Genomic DNA, 18,354 nt, shown 5'->3' with positions numbered 1-18,354 from the left:
GTTTCATGTTAGTCATCTGTTATCAAGAACATCTGAGAAACAGACAGTGTAAACCAGCCTTAAGACTGTGTAGTAAATATACTCACTGGCCACTTTATTAGGTACATCTTGTTAGTACCAGGTTGGACCCCCTTAGACCTTCAGAACTGCTTTGATTCTTGGTCATAAATTCAATAAGGTGTTGGAAACATTCCTCAGATTTGTCGGCTGCATCCATGATGAGAATCTCCTGTTCCACCACATCCCAAAGCTGCTCTACTGGATTGAAATCTAGTGACTGTGGAGTTTGTTGGAGTCCAGTGAACTCATTGTCATGTTCTAGAAAGCAGGTGGAAATGATCTGAGCTTTGTGACATGGTGCTTTATCCTGCTGGAAGTAGCATCAGAAGATGCTACACTGTGGTCATAAAGGAATGGACATGGTCAGCAACAATACTCAGGTAGGCTGTGGTGGTTAAACCAGGCCACGTTGGTACTGAGGGGCCCAAAGTGTGACAAAAAAATATCTCCCACACAATTATATTTCCATTGGTACCCGGTGTGGTCTTCTGCTGCTGTAGCCCATCTGCTTCATGAATGGATGTGTTGTACATACAGAGATGCTATTCTGCACACCTTGGTTGGAACCAGTCTTTATTTGACTTCCTCTTGTTTTACTGTCATCTCCAACCAGTCTGCCCACTTAGATCAGCGGTTTCTGAAATACTCAGACCAACAACCACTCCATGTTCAAAGTCACTCAAATCCTCTTTCTTCCTCGTTCTGAAGTCAAGTCATCCTGATCATGTCCACATGACTAAATGCATTGATTTGATGCCACGCGATCGGATGAGTAGATGTTTGAAAGTGTGTACCTAATAAAGTGGCCAGTGAGCGTAGATCCAAAGAGGCCTCATAGTTTGCATTTTCTAGCCTAGTCCACAAGCGACAGCAAGTGAATTTAACACTTGAAAGTAAACATAGAGCAGCTTCCAAAGTAAGATTTATGTAATAAAAGTGATTCCACTTCTAAGTTTTTGTTATAAACAGAAAACAGAAATGACACAAACTCACTTGTCTTTAAACTTTCCTGTATTGAAGCCAGAAATGTTTTGGAACTCATACCTTTTTGTCTCTGTAAAGTTTGCATTTCACAACACATGACAGACTTTTTCACACCTCCTGTATATGCTCTGTATACAAATAACAGGGTTTTTTATATGTAATTGTTATTTTCAGCATATTTCATCCTGGAGAACAACCTCCCTCTGCAGTCTGCACTGGCGACCAGAAGGACGACTCTGACAGATATCCAGATGATCACAAATGACAACTTTGGTACAAATTATCTGCACTTAACAGCTGTGTTGGCGTGTGAGCTCTGTGAGATAATTGAGCCTCTCAGAGTGAATGACACGAGTCTGTATCTGTCTGTTTGGCTGCCGTCCTGCTGCTGACCTTTTTGATTTATTTTTAATTTTTTTTTTTTTTGCTGTGTGTCGGTCACCTCTCCTCCTGCTAATGTTGTGTCTCTTCCTGCAGAGCTGCCTCTGAAGCTCATTTATCCTCCTGACTTCTCAGAGTCTTTCCTCTACGGTCTTCTCCTCATTATGTAAGCCTTCTTTACTTTACTGCATTTGCATGTTTTGCTCTTACATTGATCACATCAATGCAACTGCAAAGGTCAAATCCAGCGAGGACACCTGTGAATGAAACACTTCACTCCTTTGTTGCTGCTGGCTCGGATGAATTATATAAAACAACAGGAGCAATTGTAGACGGCTTTCTGTGCAATGTCATCCTAGAGGTGGTAACATGGTTTGCTTGACAGAGACTAGCTTTTCCCATCAGTCCCAGTGCTTCAAAATGCTATGATTCCATAACAACCTAGCACTTAAAACTACCTAAGAAAGTGGGAAACATAAATGCAGGGGTGGGTCTATAAAATAGTTAAAAGGGGGACATGCTGCTTCCTATTTCGGCCTCTTTCTCTTGACTTCTCCGTCCACGTCTTTATTGACATCACATGGATAAACGGGGATTAAGTCAGCACTGCCAGCCACAAAGATGGGTAAACACAGTTCCTGTTCATTTGCCTTCTTGACTTAGCAGTTTGAACAGTCCGGAGTCGCTCTAATTTCCTTGGTAAAGACAGACTCACTGCATATTTCAATTGACACTAGCTTAACTTTCTGATCAGCAAAAGCAGTTACGAGCATGTACAAGTGACATATGCATAAATTACAAAAATCATCCATTACTCTCTTAAAGACAATGCCACTTAGTCCAGGACAATGACTGGAATTGGTTACATAATGAGCTTGTACCATATTGTTTATATCCATAAATATGCCTTCATGGATTGCTTGAAATCTGGTTATACACAAGTCATATTTGCTCTGATGCTTTCTCTCATACAAAAAAACAAACAAAAAAAAAAACAACAGGGATTCTTTTCTCTTTTATATGATCGCCGGGTGAAGAACTTGTAAACTGTACATTTTATATAGAAAGTACTCTGTAGATTGTAGATCTTTAAAAGCAGCTGTATTCATCAGCTGACCCTTGCCACCCGTCAGAACAGCAGAGGAAAAATTTAGTAGTTTACTGGCACTGAATGATTGACTCAAATCAGCAAGCGCTAACAACAAACTGCATTTAATTAACAATTTTTACATTTTCTGGGAACACAGGCATCTTTCTAAGATAGACACATTTTATCAAGTCAGGGGTGAAACTGTTCACCTCCAACCTTTTTTACTTCCTGCGTCATCCCTCTGCACTCAGTGCCAAGACTGAGATACAGGAGGAGTTATCTCATAGGATAGACAAAAAAAAAACCTAGTGGAAACCCAGAGGACGAGCTGCATCTGCCCCCACTCAGCCTAGAAAAAACCAAGACACCATCAGAGGCAAGTAGAAGGATCTTTATTTGCTCCCAACCCCCTCAACAGCACCAGGGACCAGGATGGTGAACCTTCACCCCACCAACCCCCAATAGGTCATCGTCATCCTTACTCTTATATAACGGTGTATAACTGAAAACATGAGTGGGATGTTTAACCAGGTCTTCTCTTTAACACCTGCCTTGTCGGGGGGTTCAGTCATTGACTTTGTCACTAGTTTTAATGCTAAAATGTTAAATATTATGAATGCCATTGCTCCTATTAAGGTGAATATTGTCTCTGGAAGGAAAAAAGTCTTCATGGATAAATTCCCCACTAGTGAAAAATGACAAAAGAGGGTGCTGGAAAGCCGAGCACAGATGGAGAAAAACAAATCTACAGGTTTATTATGACACATATAAAGAGAAACTTCACTCTTATAATTTACAACTGAGGAACAAACACTCCTGGGTCAGGAGTGTCCTCTTGCTGTTCGAACATCCTGCAGACAGGTTTTTCATAAAGATCTCAAAGACTCCGGAGCCTGTTCTGTTACAGATTGTGAACTTGTTTTTAATTACGGGCGTCTTCCCAGTCTAGGCAAGACATAAATTAACAACTACAGGCCGATCTCGAATCTTTTGTTCCAAAATAAGAGCGTCAAAAAAGCAGTTTTTCATCAGCTAAATGACTTTTTAACACAAAACAACTGCTATGATGTCTTCCAGTCAGGTTTTAGACAGCACCACAGCACTGCTCTGACCAAAGTCATTAATGACATATGTTTGAATACAGACGATGGAAAAATGTCAGTCTTAGTTTTACTGGACCTCAGTGCTGCATTAAATATAGTTGACCACAATATATTACTTAAACAACTGGAGAACTGGGTGGGCCTCTCTGGCACTGTGCTACACTGGTTTAAGTCTTATTTAGAGAATAGAAAGTACTTTGTGTCAATTGGTAATTTTACATCTGAGCAGACAAGAATTACACATGGAGTTCCCCAAGGTTACATCCTGGGGCCTCTTCTGTTTAACAGCTACATGCTCCCACTGGCACAGATCATAAATAACAATAAAAATAGTTACCATAGCTACGCAGATGACAGATAGTTATTACAATGTCACCAGGAGACAGAGGCCCTGTACAGGCTCTTGGTAAATGCATTGAGGAGATTAATGACTGAAAGTGTTTAAACTTTCTTCAGTTAAACAAAAACAAAACTGAGGTGATGGTTTTTGGAGCCAAAGAGAAACAATTAAGTGTCACCACAGAGCTTCAGTCTATACACATACAGGCCAGAAATCTGGGTGTATTGATGGACTCAGACCTTAACTTTGAGAAACACATTAAGGGAATTACAAAATCAGCCTACTATCACCTTAAGAATATATCAAGGATAAAAGATCTGATGTCTCAGCAGGACCTGGAAAACTAGTCCAGCTTTCATCTTTAGTCGGCTTGATTATTGTAACAGTGTTTTTACAGGTTCTACCTAAAAAATCAGTTAGACACCTGCAGCTGATTCAAAACTCTGCTGTTCGAGTCCTCACTAAAACCAAGAAAGTGGATCCCACCAGTCCAGCTCTGAGGTCTTTACACTGGCTGCCTGTTCGTCAGAAAATAGACTTTAAAGTTCTGCTGCTGGTCTATAAAGCTCTGAATGGTTTAGGACCAAAATACATCAGTGAGCTCTTGACCCAATATGAACCTACCAGAACCCTCAGGCCATCTGGATCCAGTTTCTTATCAGTTCCCAGACTCAGACCCAGACATGGAGAAGCTGCATTCAGCTTCTATGCTCCACATGTCTGAAACAAACTCCCAGAAAGCCTCAGATCAGCTGAAACACTCAGTTTATTTAAATCTTGGTTAAAGACGCACCTGTTCTCTGCTGCATTTCACTAGATTTTATTTAGAAGTCCAAATCTGCATCTGTTTCTTTTAAGCTGGAATCTTTAAACTTGATCCTGTTTTAGTACTGTCTTTACCCAATGTTATTTTTCCTTTTTCCTTCTTTTCCCTCAAATTAGGCTTTTTTATTTTCTGGTGTTTTAATGTTTCTGTAAAGCACTTTACCCCCACATTTCCCCCACATTTTAACAAGACAATTTAGTTTTCTTTTAAACTGAGGACTTGGTCTGAAATAACCTCATGCAGTTTGTGTCTGTTGGTGCTCGTGAGAAGTACCCCACTACCTCTTTAGCATTGTTGGTTTGAACCATCTATAAATGTAGTGGATCCCTTACAGGATAATAAAACAAAGCCAGAAAATGGAGCATCTGGACCAGAACTGGGCCAATGTGGCTATCTGATGGTGGCACACACCCTCTAGTCTGTCAGATTCTGGTCTCATGTGGTTGAATTAAACTGAATTAAATTTAACCACAAAGGCTGACTAACATTTGATTCATTCAAAAGTTGAATTAGTCAAATTCTTTTTGACTTTGTCCATAAAGAACAGGAAAAAAAAATCAGAAACTAAATTTAAAACCCCCTTAGCCCAAGAAATATAATGATTTCATGCATTTTTTGCTTTCTGAACATGCATGAAAAGGATTTATGAAAATATGAAGAAAAGGAGATTATAACCTTTTTTTAATTATTTTATATAGTTTAATTTTTAAATACATGACATTTTAATATAAAGATAAAATTGTGTTAATTAAATACACAGAACTATAGCATCCTTTTCATAGGCCAAAAGCCTCTATACAGCTTAAATTTTCAGGAATGTTTTCTTCAAAAAAAGAGCAAATCTTAATCTAAAGGTAAAGAGACTTATTCCAGTAATGAGGCCATTTTTCCCCCAAAAATGAGTTGGTGCATGTCTTGACAGCGGCAGCGCTCCAGGAGAACAGGCGGTGACTGAGGAGTTCAGGCTGGGCTGGGACTCGGTGCTATCAGGATCCGAGCAGGTTATCGTGGTGCGGCTTGACGGCAGGGGATCGGGCTTCCGAGGTCAAAGGTGCTAAAACTCAGCAGCACTTTTAGTGGAAAAATTATCCGGATAAGACTTTCTGTCCTCATGGTCTTTGTCTTTCCACAGGGTTTTACAGCAGGTCCATCAGAGGCTCGGCACGGTGGACGCAGACGACCAGATAGCAGCTCTGGAGTGCGTAACACACATCTGCATCTTTATTCTTGTGGTCTGGACGGTATTGTTAGCATTTTATATATGAAATATATTTTAAATTAAAGTGATGGGAAGATTTACAGAATAAATCTCTTTAAACCAGATTTGAAATGCAAAATAAAGAAGTCTTTGAAATTACAGTGAGCGATTATTTACAAGTAAACAGCTGCCATATTCGCAGAAGTGGATGTCCCAGCAAATTTAGTCGAAAGGTCAAAGAAACTGTTAAAAATCTAAGAGCTACATCTCAGGCTGTCCTGTCTGCAGGTAGCTTGTTAAATATTAAATTTCTGGACCAGACCAAACCAAAGTTTAGATGTTTGGTCATAAAGTACAGCAGCAGATTTTAAAGGAAACCAATCACATCTTGTCAGCACAAACACCTCATACTGACTGTCAAGCATGGTGGTGGAGGGTTGATGATCTGGGCTTGTTCTGCAATCAAATGAAACCCAGAGAAGAACCACATAAAATTAAATTAAAACAAATTAAATGACTTTACTGACCCTTGTAGAGGTATTATAAACATTCAATTATTCATAATTTATAGAAAATTAAAAAATTTAAGCTATTAATATTTTTAATTGATTTAATTTTATAAAAGTATTGTTCTATGTTAATTTAAATTATTAAGTTAAAAAAATTAAACTTGGTAGGTAAAGTATAGAGTCTGATTTAAATGTTTTCCCTTCTGATTTTTACGTTTGGACAAAATGCAGGTTTCATCTTAATAAACTCATTTTAGCCTCGAGGGACGTTTTCACCACCATCTCATGTTTTAGATCTCAGCTCTCAATATTAGCAAGTAAAGAAAAATGACTGATTACTATGAAATGATTACAGAAATTATATATTTACCTGGTGAATAAATAAAATTCAGTTAAGGTATTTCTTCTATTCTTTTTCCTTGGCCTGTCCGAGCTTCCGTAGTGTAGGTTTGGTTACCACATTAAACCCAACAGATTGATGTCTTGCCAGACTGACATCCTTCTTTCCTTCATTAAATTTTCTCTGACACGATTAGTCAAGACATGAAAGGCAGGCTGTCAGTAATTCCCTCTGGTTTTAGCCACTGGCCTCCTGATTGGTGGAACTGCAGCTGATAGTGTGATGTGTTAAATGAAATAAAATAAAAATCTCTGTTGCCTCTCACGATCTTGTAAACACTCCTCTGTTTTTCTGCAGATACCTGGTAAAGCTGCCGTTCATTGATCGCAGTCGTGTCGGAGTCTTCGGAGAGGTCCGTCCATCAGACCTTCACTTTTCAGTTGCAGCACATTGACTGAATTGATAAATGACTCAGTAATTCCTAATCAGGATCATCTGTAAAGCAAATTAGACTATGTTCAGATTTTTATCTGAGTTCTACAAACAAAGCGTTTTAATAAAAGCACCCATGGAAGTTTGTGAGCAGTTTAGCTGAGTATTTTAATTGTATTGCCCTTTTATCTGATTTACATTTTAAGTAACTCGTCCTTGTGTTATCAGTAGGTTGCAGATTCAGATTTTACACACAGAATAGTAAACTAAGCTGCATTTTTGCAGATTTAGCTGCTACATAGTGTGTGATTATTACTGAGGGTCTTCCTGTGTGCATGCCTCTGCAGGGATATGGTGGTTACCTCACGCTAATGATGCTGAAATCAACTGAGAGACTGATCAGGTGTGCAGCGGTTCAGGCTCCTGTCACTGACTGGACCATGTATGGTGAGCAGAAATAAAAATCATCATTACTGCATGCTGCAGGAGTATAAAAATATTTATTACTTCTGCTGCTGCAGAACCAACTCTTATTTCCTTCTTCGTGACATTTTTATCCTACATGATCTTCTCTCACATAACCTTTATCAGGGTTATCTTGAGGCTCTGCTTTTGGGAATTCAGGCTTATTGGACTGAAAGATATAAAGTTCTCCTCAGAGTTAGGACTCCTGTACAGCTGACGAGATGCTCCTGGATGTGTTTACTGTTTAATAGCCTTTAGAAGCAAAAGGAAAAAGGAATGAGCTTTTTTATGGTGGTTACAACCCATTTAAACCAATCATGCATGCCAGATCTTTGTCTATATTTGTTAAAAGTATAAAGAAGGAACTTAATCTCATAATCTCTTTGCTTCCAGCCTCAGCCTTCTCTGAGAGATACTTTGGCTCTGCTTTAACCGAAGAGAGCAGATACCAAGTAAGCCTATTTGCTTTCTGTTTAGTCTTGTTTTCTTTCCTGTATTTTCCTGTATTTAAGTTTTCTTTTCAGATGACTTAGTGATCCCCAAATGCTCAGATGATCTTGTTTATGAAGTAAAGGATTGTGTTTATCACTGGTGCAGCTGAGAACTGTGCAGATTCTGCTTGACATCTTCACCCAAATGAGTATTATATAAAGAGTGTACACCTCCAAGTACAGTTCAATATATAACATGTTGCAAGGCAATGTCACTGAGGTTACCACATTGTTTACTTGAGTTAATTTCACCGTTTGCCAAGACATTTCCTTGTCTTTCTGTGTTTGCTGTCAGTCTTACTTTTGGTTTGGCTTTTGATCTGTAAACCATTCACTTAGAATCTGAGTCAGAAACTTTATTGTCATAATACAAAAGTACAATAACATTGTATGTGGTCCCATTCAGTGCAAGGAGAGCACTTCACAAAATCTAATAAATAAACCCATAAAAATATATATTAAAATATAAGTATACTTGTTTATGTTTAATTATTTCTTTGTTGTAATAATGCTTCTTGGCCATAAATCTTATACCAAACCCAGCGTTTTAAATGGTGCAAGGGATGAGCAGCAGGGCTGAGTATGTGGGTTGCACCCATGAAAAACTCAGTGCCACACAGCTTATTCTGCTACGTACCAACCCGGGCAAATATCAGAAGTCGACGCTCCACAATTACTCCGGTAACGTTCCTGTGCATGCCAGAGCAGAAGAGAAGAGAATCGTATAGTTTTCTGGAAGGACTTGTGCTGGTCTTGGCAGTAATGGGAAGCTTCATTTATGGAAAAAAGTGAATATGAAGAACAAGGACCTTTACTTTCTGTCTGACGGGCAGGCGGGTCCAATAATAATATGGGAGGAAAGGGCAAAACACTGGACTCTATTCCTTACAGCACAGTCAGTTTTGGTGAACAGATGTTTCCTTAACTGGGCAATTATTTTTTTATGAATTGGCTTGTACAGACAGTTACAAACTGGACTTATGCTGATCTGTTTTAATTGGATCAGAATGAATTGGCTTGAATTGATTATGTCTGAAAAATACCTTGAGAGATGCTAAACAAATAACGCTGAACTGAAATGACAAGATTAAATTGTACGTATCTATGTTGCCATTAAGCTTAACGTGGCACAGTGGGTAACGTTTGTTATTTAATAAATGTTAATGGACTGAGAGACAAGAGACGGTGAAGTTGCTTGGAGTGAATTACTCTTTTTGGTGGCATCGTTAAAAGTAATATTACTTGCTCTTATCAGGGCAACATTCTGACAAAAAATAGAAATCTTTCAGTCAGTAAAACAAACAGATAAAGTACACGGTGTCTTGCAGCCTAAAGACTAGAGTAACAAAACTAGGTCACATATCTGATAAAGTAGAAAACTGACAGCCTTCACAAGAGTTTGAAGCTATTTGTTTACCAACGTTTAATCTTATTATAACAAGATTTGTGTTTAAATATTCCAGTGTGGATTGTCTGCCATTAAAGGCAGTTTGTCAGATGAAGCATATTTAATGTGTCTAGTTAATATGAAAAAACAGCACAACTTTGAGCTTACCAGATAAGATTTGCCTCAGTGTCTGACTAACATCGTCAGGTGGTAGCAGGTAATTAGGTCTCGCCACCGCAGTAATGGTGGTGCTGCAAGATGGTGCAACACACCGATTCTTCTATTGACTCCCCTTCCCCGTCAAAGTGTTTGTGCTGGTGTTGCCAACATGTGCACTGGATCCTGGACATGTGGAGGAACGTTATGTTCTGTGATCAATTCAAATTCTGCCTCCAGCAGTTGTGGCAGTTCCACTGTAACCCCAGATATGGATTTAGTTCCTCCGGTTCAATATATTAAGCCAACTATTACAAACCTGAGGGTCATAGTGGATGCTGATCTTGGATTATTGTAAATCACTTTACATAAGGGTTAGTGCATCCTCCACTGCCAGTCTCCAGAGAGTGAAAAATGGGTTTTTAATCTCTCCTTAACACCAGTCTTTTCATTTTGGCTTTATCACCATGTAAGATGTTGATCTTATTTATTTTTTATTCTATTAGTTTTAATTTATTATGTTGTTTTTTGTGATTTTTGTGTTTTATCTTTTTACCTACTTATTTTATTTTATGTCATGTGTCTGCTCTTATGACTGTTATTTGTGGCTTTTATTCTGATCTTCTGTACTAACCTTTGGTCCGGTGTGGTTGTTCTAAAGAGCTTTATAAATAAAGCTGGATTGGGGTCAGTGTGGAAAACACTATGCTGATTGCTGCACCAATAAGGTAACAGCTTTTGGTGGAGGTAGTGTGATGATGTCATTTTCCTCATTAGAAAAATTAGACTGTTGGTACTAGAGTGAGCAACACAACTTCATAGGCTTGCAAAAAATGCAGGTTGAAGACTGGGATGCTATCCCACAGTAGTGTGTGGCCAAGCTGGTGACCAGCACTGGGATGCATATGGTTCCTCCACATGATACTGGGGCTCCTGCTTCTTAAATGAATGAATTGTTATATTGCCAAAATGTCTTGTTCCTTCAGACTTTAATTATCCAAATCCAATAAACAGCACCAAACAAGAGTCAGTAGCAGAAAAAGCTGTTTGACATTGGATGAGAAGATTTTCATTCATGCAACCTACATACTCACCCTGCTACTCATCCTGCAAATACGATTCCTTACAAATGTAGTAGCATTTAAAAGGGAAATGAACAGGCTTTTTATTGGTATATGATTTATTGCCAAGGAGCATCATTACAACAAAGAAATAATTCGCCAAACACTAATTTCCTTACTTTTTGTACTAAGTTTATGTGTTTTAAAACATTTAACTGCATAATAAATCTACATTTAGCAGCAATGCTTTTAAGTCATGTGATTTGCACAGTTAAACGTTAGTGAAAAGAAATATAACCTCCAGTGTTCATTTGGTATTGCAACAGTTAATAATGCTTTCTTGGTGAACACCGTGATGTTGGTTTTCCAGGTTAGGTCATCATCCAGATGCAGGCCAAGAAACCTGAACTCACAAACCCTCTTTAAACAGACCCCATTGGGCTGAGGGTCAGATCTGTTTCTCCAGTCCACTGTTTCAGTTTTTAGATTTTGTCCCTGTATGTGGACTCATGTCTTACTGTGACGAGCCCGACCACTGTCATGCCATCCATGAACTTCATGAAGTTGCTTGGCTAAGTAGGGGTACAGTCATGTGTGTAGAGAGTGACCAGTTGAGAACTCGGCAGATACCTCTGAGGGGAGCTGGTGCTCCGTGCTGAGGAAAGGTGGGACTCTACTTTGAGTCTTTTTCAACAGTCACTGAGGAAATCCTTAATCCAAAGATAGATGGAGTGTGAGAAACCAAGGTTGTCCATGCAATCTGGTCATCCTTGCAAACATCAACAAACTAGCATTCACTTGATTAGAGCCGGGCTTCTTAATTCATCACATACCAATGCTTCACCAGGCCCTGTTTCCCAAATACTGAATACCCTTTAAGCATAATATTACAACCAAAAATCCAAATTAAACTAATGTTAAAGCAGTGAGCTCATATGGTGGAACCTCTAGCTCCATGGTAAAAGTCCTACAACATATACCATCTACTGGCCCTCCTACCTCTATCTCCATGGTAAAAGTCCTACAACATATACCATCCACTGGCCCTCCTACCTCTATCTCCATGGTAAAAGTCCTGCAACATATACCATCCGCTGGCCCTCCTACCTCTATCATCATGGTAAAAGTCCTACAACATATACCATCCACTGGCCCTCCTACCACTATCTGCATGGTAAAAGTCCTACAACATATACCATCCACTAGCCCTCCTACCTCTATGTGCATGGTAAAACTTCCTACAACATATACCATCCGCTGGCCCTCCTACCTCTATCACCATGGTAAAAGTCCTACAACATATACCATCCACTGGCCCTCCTACCTCTATGTGCATGGTAAAAGTCCTACAACATATACCATCCACTAGCCCTCCTACCTCTATCGCCATGGTAAAAGTCCTACAACATATACCATCCACTAGCCCTCCTACCTCTATCACCATGGTAAAAGTCCTACAACATATACCATCTACTGGCCCTCCTACCTCTTCAGTGGTACTTTGTCTCTTTTTTATGTTGCCAAAGCTTTTTCTGTCTACATATAATAATTCATGCAAAGCCAAAAGCTTTTAACAAAACATTTTGAAGCTGTGAGATGGAGAATGGAAAGCTGGGTCAATATGCTGGTGTTCACGTTGGATGGGAAATATCATGATGGAGAACCAGGGGGTTTAATTTGCTTTTCTTTTCAGTTTAACTGAAAAGAAAATGAATGCTGCAGAAACCTGATGTGCAGATCAGTAATTTTGGAAAGCTTTTCATTAATATTCTTCATTTTGTGCTACTCCTCATGTTCCTGAAGTTCTCAGAAATGGAGAGTGCAAAGTTATCATGACACAGAGCCCTGGTAGCAGCATTAATGAGAAATATGTCAAGTTTAAATCAACCGAACATCCTCTCAGGGAAGATTCAAGACTGAAGCTCACTAACAATCAGCATGTCGGTGAGGGTCTCACCTCTTAGCTAGAGATTAATTTTTTCCAAATTTATTTTTCTGAGTGAGTTGAAAGTCATATGGCTCTTCATCAGTGTTGGGCCTGTTTAAAAAAGTAATTAATTATAGTAACTAGTTACTTCACACGAAAAGTAACTGCATTATTAACAAAGTTACAGCATTATAAGAGTAATTAATCACACAAAAAGTAATTATTCTAATACTTTTTAAAAATATATTCCCTTTAACATCCACATGTTGATTTATGGATAATAAAAATGAATATTAGAGCTGACTAATGAATGAAGGGAAACCTAGTGGAATAAATTACTAACAGAAAAATCTACACTAATCTGAGGCTGCTGGAAGTAATGTCTCCTCCTCAGGGGAGGTGCTTCACGTAATGCTACCTGCTTCCAGCCACCATAAAACAAAACGCTGCTTCTGGTCGTGATGAACATTTCTCATAACGTTCTTGTCTTTTATCTCTGTGAGGGAAAATTGATCCTTGTGGTTCCAGTTTAAAACATTTTTTAGAGGAAAACACAAACAACCTAAAAGTACACGGTTATTATTATTATTATTTACAAATCTTGTCAAATGCATCAGTGAGAGTAAGATAAACATTCATAAGTAAGGAAATACCTTACATGCAAGCTAAAAGCCACAACTGTCCTCCATGTGAAGGTTGCCGTTGATGCATTTTTTTCTGAAGTGGGTTGCCTAAAACTAGGCCAGAGTGCTCTATTTTTGTGATCTCGCAGCAGGAGGAGATCAGCCTTAAATGACATCCAGAGATGGAAAAGGTTACATGATCTGATCGGACAAAATTCAGTGGGACGCCATCAATCATCCTGTCCTCTGAGACACAGATGGAGAGAAAGAAATGGGATATAAAAAGTCTGGATGTCGATGAGCCACTGTAGTGAGAACATTTTCCTTTGTGCGCCCCAGCGACAAAGACCAGAGTGATGGGATCGAGATTGAGATTTTACTTTAATATTACAGATAACCATCCTCACTCCCCTGAGCAATACATCTAAAAGCAATCTGGCTTCTTGCTTTGCAGAGAACACAAGCAGCAGTGTGTGTGCTAGTGTCATTTTCTTTCTGGAGATTAGACCTTTATCACATATATTTTCATTTCCAGTCACATGAGAATCTCAATGGGACCTGCTGAAGTCCATATACTGTCTGAGCTTCACAATGAAGTGCTATTAGAAAACAATTTATATTCCACATATCTGCTTTATGAGATGCATACTTCTCACAGTCCCCACTTTCTAGGTCTGATACATCACTACCGGTATGTTGGATCTGTCTAAAGGTGACACAATCCTTTTAAACGCGGCTTTTGAACAACTTTTTTTTACCCGAACTTGATCAAAATGTTTACCAAAAGTGTTTTAGATTTGAGTGTAGATTATTAACCTAAGGAGATCTGCATTTCCAGGCAATATATTGATATTTATGATGGATTTGTGGGATGTATTTCTCTGCAAGAGCAGAGAAGAGCTACTACACTTTTGCCGTGGTTTAAATTTGCATTGAGGGAATACAAGAAAGAAAAATATTGCTTTTTCAAGAGGTGAAATGCTTAAAAATAAGAGCTAGAAGGGTGTCAGTGTGTATGTGTGGTGGTGGGTGGGTAGCCGGGGGCAGTAATACAACACATTAGCGAGGGCAGCTGTTTTCATACACATCATTGTGGCTTCAGGGAAATTCTTGACCTATTTATTTTCATTTAGATTTTTGGGGGCTCTTTACTCAGCTTGTTAATTGGTGTGTGCATTTAACCTCTTAGTACTAACTCAGCATGGTTTAAACATCAGTATTGTTGCTGACAGTATTGTTATTCCCTTTATCACCATCGCCTGATGACTACTGGTTTATATGTTATAGGAACTACATTCTGATGATCATCCACTAAGCAGGCATCACGCAAATGTGTTACACAGGGATGTCACTGAGTTCTGTCAAGAAACAGAAAACAAGCCTGGGCTGCAAGTGATGCATTCAGGAGTGTCCTCTAGGAGAGAATAACATCCCTTTGTGTGGACTTTCACTGTGCAGACCTGCATGAACATAAGCTGAAGAAAAGAGCTAAACCCAAAATTTATATTTGTTTCTTGACCTTCTTATTTAGCTGCTCAATTATTTCCAAAACACTTTGATACGCCAATCCAAAATCAAAACCACTGGCCTTTGAGAAACAACAATGCTCTCATAAGGCTTACAAGAGCCATTAGCTTGTCCATTAAGTAATCTCAAAACGTCTGTGAGACTGAAGGGAAATGATTTGCTCATGCCACATATTCTCTCTCCTTTTAACGTTCCCAGGTGTTTTCATTCAGATACCTTTTCAACACATAAGTGGATATACCTCACAAACATGTCCTCTAGAAGCAAAAATGCGCAAAAGTGAGAGAAAACCCATTTAAATGTTTATATAAATGTTTATAAATGTATATTTATTTATTTATTTTTATTTTTCTTCCATTGCTCAGTTCACTAACCCCTAATGTTTATTTGAGGACCCTCAAGAGAGATTCCAACCCCTGCTTTAGTTTATCAGTCAAAGGGACACATTTCATGTCTTTTTTACGCTTTTTGTAATGTTTCTGGGATTTGAGTTGACATTTATTAATATACAGTTTAAATGATTAGACTTGCTTTTTATTTTCAGGCTTCCAGAGTCCTGCCCAACATGAAAGGTCTCCAGGGAGGAACTCTGTTTCTGGTCCACGGCACTGCTGACGGTACGTACATCTCCATCTTCCTTACATTACAAAAGGAGCAGAAGCTGTCATTTTTATTGTCTCATTGTGACTGTAATGTGTGTTATTAAAAGGTAAACCTGAGAGGTTTAGAGGCCGGCTGATATGTCGCTTTGAAATAAACCTCTCTTCAATTGAAAAGCTTTATTACTTGACCTTAGCGAGAGTCTGGGCTTTTATCTAGCTGTAGAATTAACCCAGCTGACACTTATTTACATGTCATGTTTTTCTCTGCAGCAAATGTTCAGTTCCAGCACTCAGCAGAGCTCATCAAGCACTTAATAAAGATCGGGGCCAACTACACTTTGCAGGTAATCATTGCTCACTAAAAAAAGGCACATATTAGCTCCTAAAAACCAGCTTATTCAAGTAACCAATTTTCACCAGGTCTCACTGAGTCCAAAAGGAAGAAATCAAATGTGATCCTAAAGAAATTTTTCAATCCCAAAGACTTGAGAAAAATTTTCTGATTGGCGAGTCGGTTGAACTAATCCAGCACAGGTGAAGAAGTGGAGTAAAGGAAGGAAGGTTAAATGATTTTATAATCGCACAGGAAGTGGTTAGTTAAGCTGCCAATAAAACAAACTTAAATCCTTTAAATATAAATAATTTTTAAAATTATACTTATAAAAAGGCAGATTTTGTTAGACAAGCCTAAAAGTCCTTCCTGTTTTCAGTCTGTCTGAAAGCTAAACTAAGCTAAGCTAAGCTAAAACCACCTGCCGATTCACTAATAAAGCAGTAAATCATGTTCACCCAATATATCACCAATGAAATATATAATCAGCCGTGTCCCCCACTGTCTGATATTCAACATAAATGGTAAATCCTTTTCCAACTTTTAAGAAGATTTGTTAGACAATGCTAAAAAGTCTTTGCTAAAGCTAAACTTAACATAAACAAAGCTTCACTAAACTAGATAGAATAAAATAAAATAAAAACATAGATAGATAGATAGATAGATAGATAGATAGATAGATAGATAGATAGATAGATAGATAGATAGATAGATAGATAGATAGATAGATAGATAGATAGATAGATAGATAGATAGACACAATTTGTTCTACAGTGTCTGTGAATGGACAAACAACTGTGTGTGAAGTGAGAACCTCTGAGCTTAAAAACTGCAGCATGGCTTTGTTTGATCGGTGTTAGAGCACCGTTTGGGAATGCATTACGCATTAATGTAATACATTAAAAGGCACATGGAAGAAGACAGTACACGTCATCGCTGCACCTGAAGCATTTCTGGAAGAATTTTATTTATTTTTTAACTTGTTTTGTTCAGCATGGTAGCAGCAGAATGATGGTCTGACTGCTGTGTTGAGCTGAACAAATTTGTTTGCCAAGAGGCGCTTTATGGGTAAAAGGCTCCTCATGATAATCAGATTTTTGTTGTTGTTTTTTTATTAGACAATTGTTTTTTTTACTGAATTTACATAAAATTATTGGACCTGACAGGGGGACAAAAAAGGATAATGGGTGAACAGAAAAGTAAAGAGGAGAGGAGAAAGAAGAGATAAAGATACACCAGATAGAAAGCAATGGTTCTTCAGTTGACCCAGAAACACTAAGAACCAACAGCTACACCCGTACAGAATAACAAAGAGCATCTCATAACACTGCTGGCCAAGTTCAACTACGATCCTGCAACTTTTAGATGCTTCTCTTCTCCACCATCTGTTTACAACTGTGCATTGTCACTGTTATGCACATCTTTACCACCAAATGTCAGTAACTCTCACATACTTCGTCTTTAAGACTACTTCATTCCAAAAGGAAGTATTGTGCACATATTAGGCTTCAGTTCATACTTGTTTCCTCATATTAATGGGAATTTTAATAAATTTGGGTAAACTCAGGATCTCTATTAGAATTTCAAATACATTTTATGGTTCTAAAAAGTTTTTTTGTGTAAAAATAAAAACTAATTTCAATCATCCTCAAGAAGACCAGTCTTGGTCCAAAAGATTAAATCCACTCGATATATTTTTTAAATCTAGAAATAATATTGTGCTTCATTTTCCACTGCTTTTCTGTAACTCCCTTTTGAAGTAAACAACTCAGACACGTCAACAGTCGACATGCTGAGCTTTTGATCAGCGCCTCACTTTCCCGAAGGGAGCATCCATGTGTCGTCAACAGGCTACTATAACTGCTGGCAATAATTGTTGAAAGGAAGCGCCTACCCCACTTCTTCTGAGTCTAGCCTGAGGAGTTATATCCTCAAAGAAGCAGAAATCCAGCGGAAAGCAAAGCCACTGATTCCTGTTGAGGTTTAATGATGAAAATATGGTCAAACACACAATAAAATTTAACAACTTGATAACTTTATGAACAAACTTTTATTCTTATGCAGTATAAACCCAGGGTATTTCTTTGTTTATTGTATTTAAGTTTTTAGAAACATCCATGTTTGCGTTTCAGGCCTGCAATACATTGTAAAAAAAAATTTACACACAAAGCTGTTAACACTTTGTAGAGTTTCCATTTCTGCTCATGGCACTATAAAGATGTTTTTTTTTTTCTTCTGTCCATTACCTGTACCATCTTCCTCCTCGGTGTTGTCCTGGCACTGTGTGCAGAATGTGGTTTTGCATTGTCTTGTTAAAAAAAAATCCATAGATGTCTGAATAAGATGTGTTCTAGTTCAATTTCCAGGCATCAATTTTACAACATATGTTGCAAAATCTCAGTGAACTCTTCTGCAAATGGAAACAAACACTAATATAACCCATATATATATGTATGTGTGTGTATGTGTGTGTGTGTGTAAAATGGTTTAATGATATTCTGTACTTTTTAAAAAAAGATCG

General features: G+C 38.3%; 1 protein-coding gene across 2 annotated transcripts in view; it reads left to right on the top strand.

Annotated features, from left to right (window-relative positions):
• The window catches only part of LOC121635798 (inactive dipeptidyl peptidase 10-like), a 119,885-nt gene that overhangs the window by 98,009 nt on the left and 3,522 nt on the right, over window positions 1–18,354 (top strand). For both annotated transcript variants that reach the window (XM_041979135.1, XM_041979136.1), the window contains exons 18-26: window positions 1,219–1,317; window positions 1,522–1,591; window positions 5,707–5,835; window positions 5,917–5,982; window positions 7,189–7,243; window positions 7,611–7,710; window positions 8,122–8,180; window positions 15,445–15,517; window positions 15,773–15,846. In XM_041979135.1, the coding sequence (XP_041835069.1) occupies window positions 1,219–1,317; window positions 1,522–1,591; window positions 5,707–5,835; window positions 5,917–5,982; window positions 7,189–7,243; window positions 7,611–7,710; window positions 8,122–8,180; window positions 15,445–15,517; window positions 15,773–15,846 (725 nt within the window). The remainder of the gene's footprint in view (window positions 1–1,218; window positions 1,318–1,521; window positions 1,592–5,706; window positions 5,836–5,916; window positions 5,983–7,188; window positions 7,244–7,610; window positions 7,711–8,121; window positions 8,181–15,444; window positions 15,518–15,772; window positions 15,847–18,354) is intronic.

This window comes from Melanotaenia boesemani, chromosome 24, assembly GCF_017639745.1.
Source record: "Melanotaenia boesemani isolate fMelBoe1 chromosome 24, fMelBoe1.pri, whole genome shotgun sequence".
Classification (NCBI taxonomy): domain Eukaryota; kingdom Metazoa; phylum Chordata; class Actinopteri; order Atheriniformes; family Melanotaeniidae; genus Melanotaenia; species Melanotaenia boesemani.
Note: the sequence above shows the minus strand (reverse complement) of the source record. Positions and strands in the feature narration are given on the sequence as shown.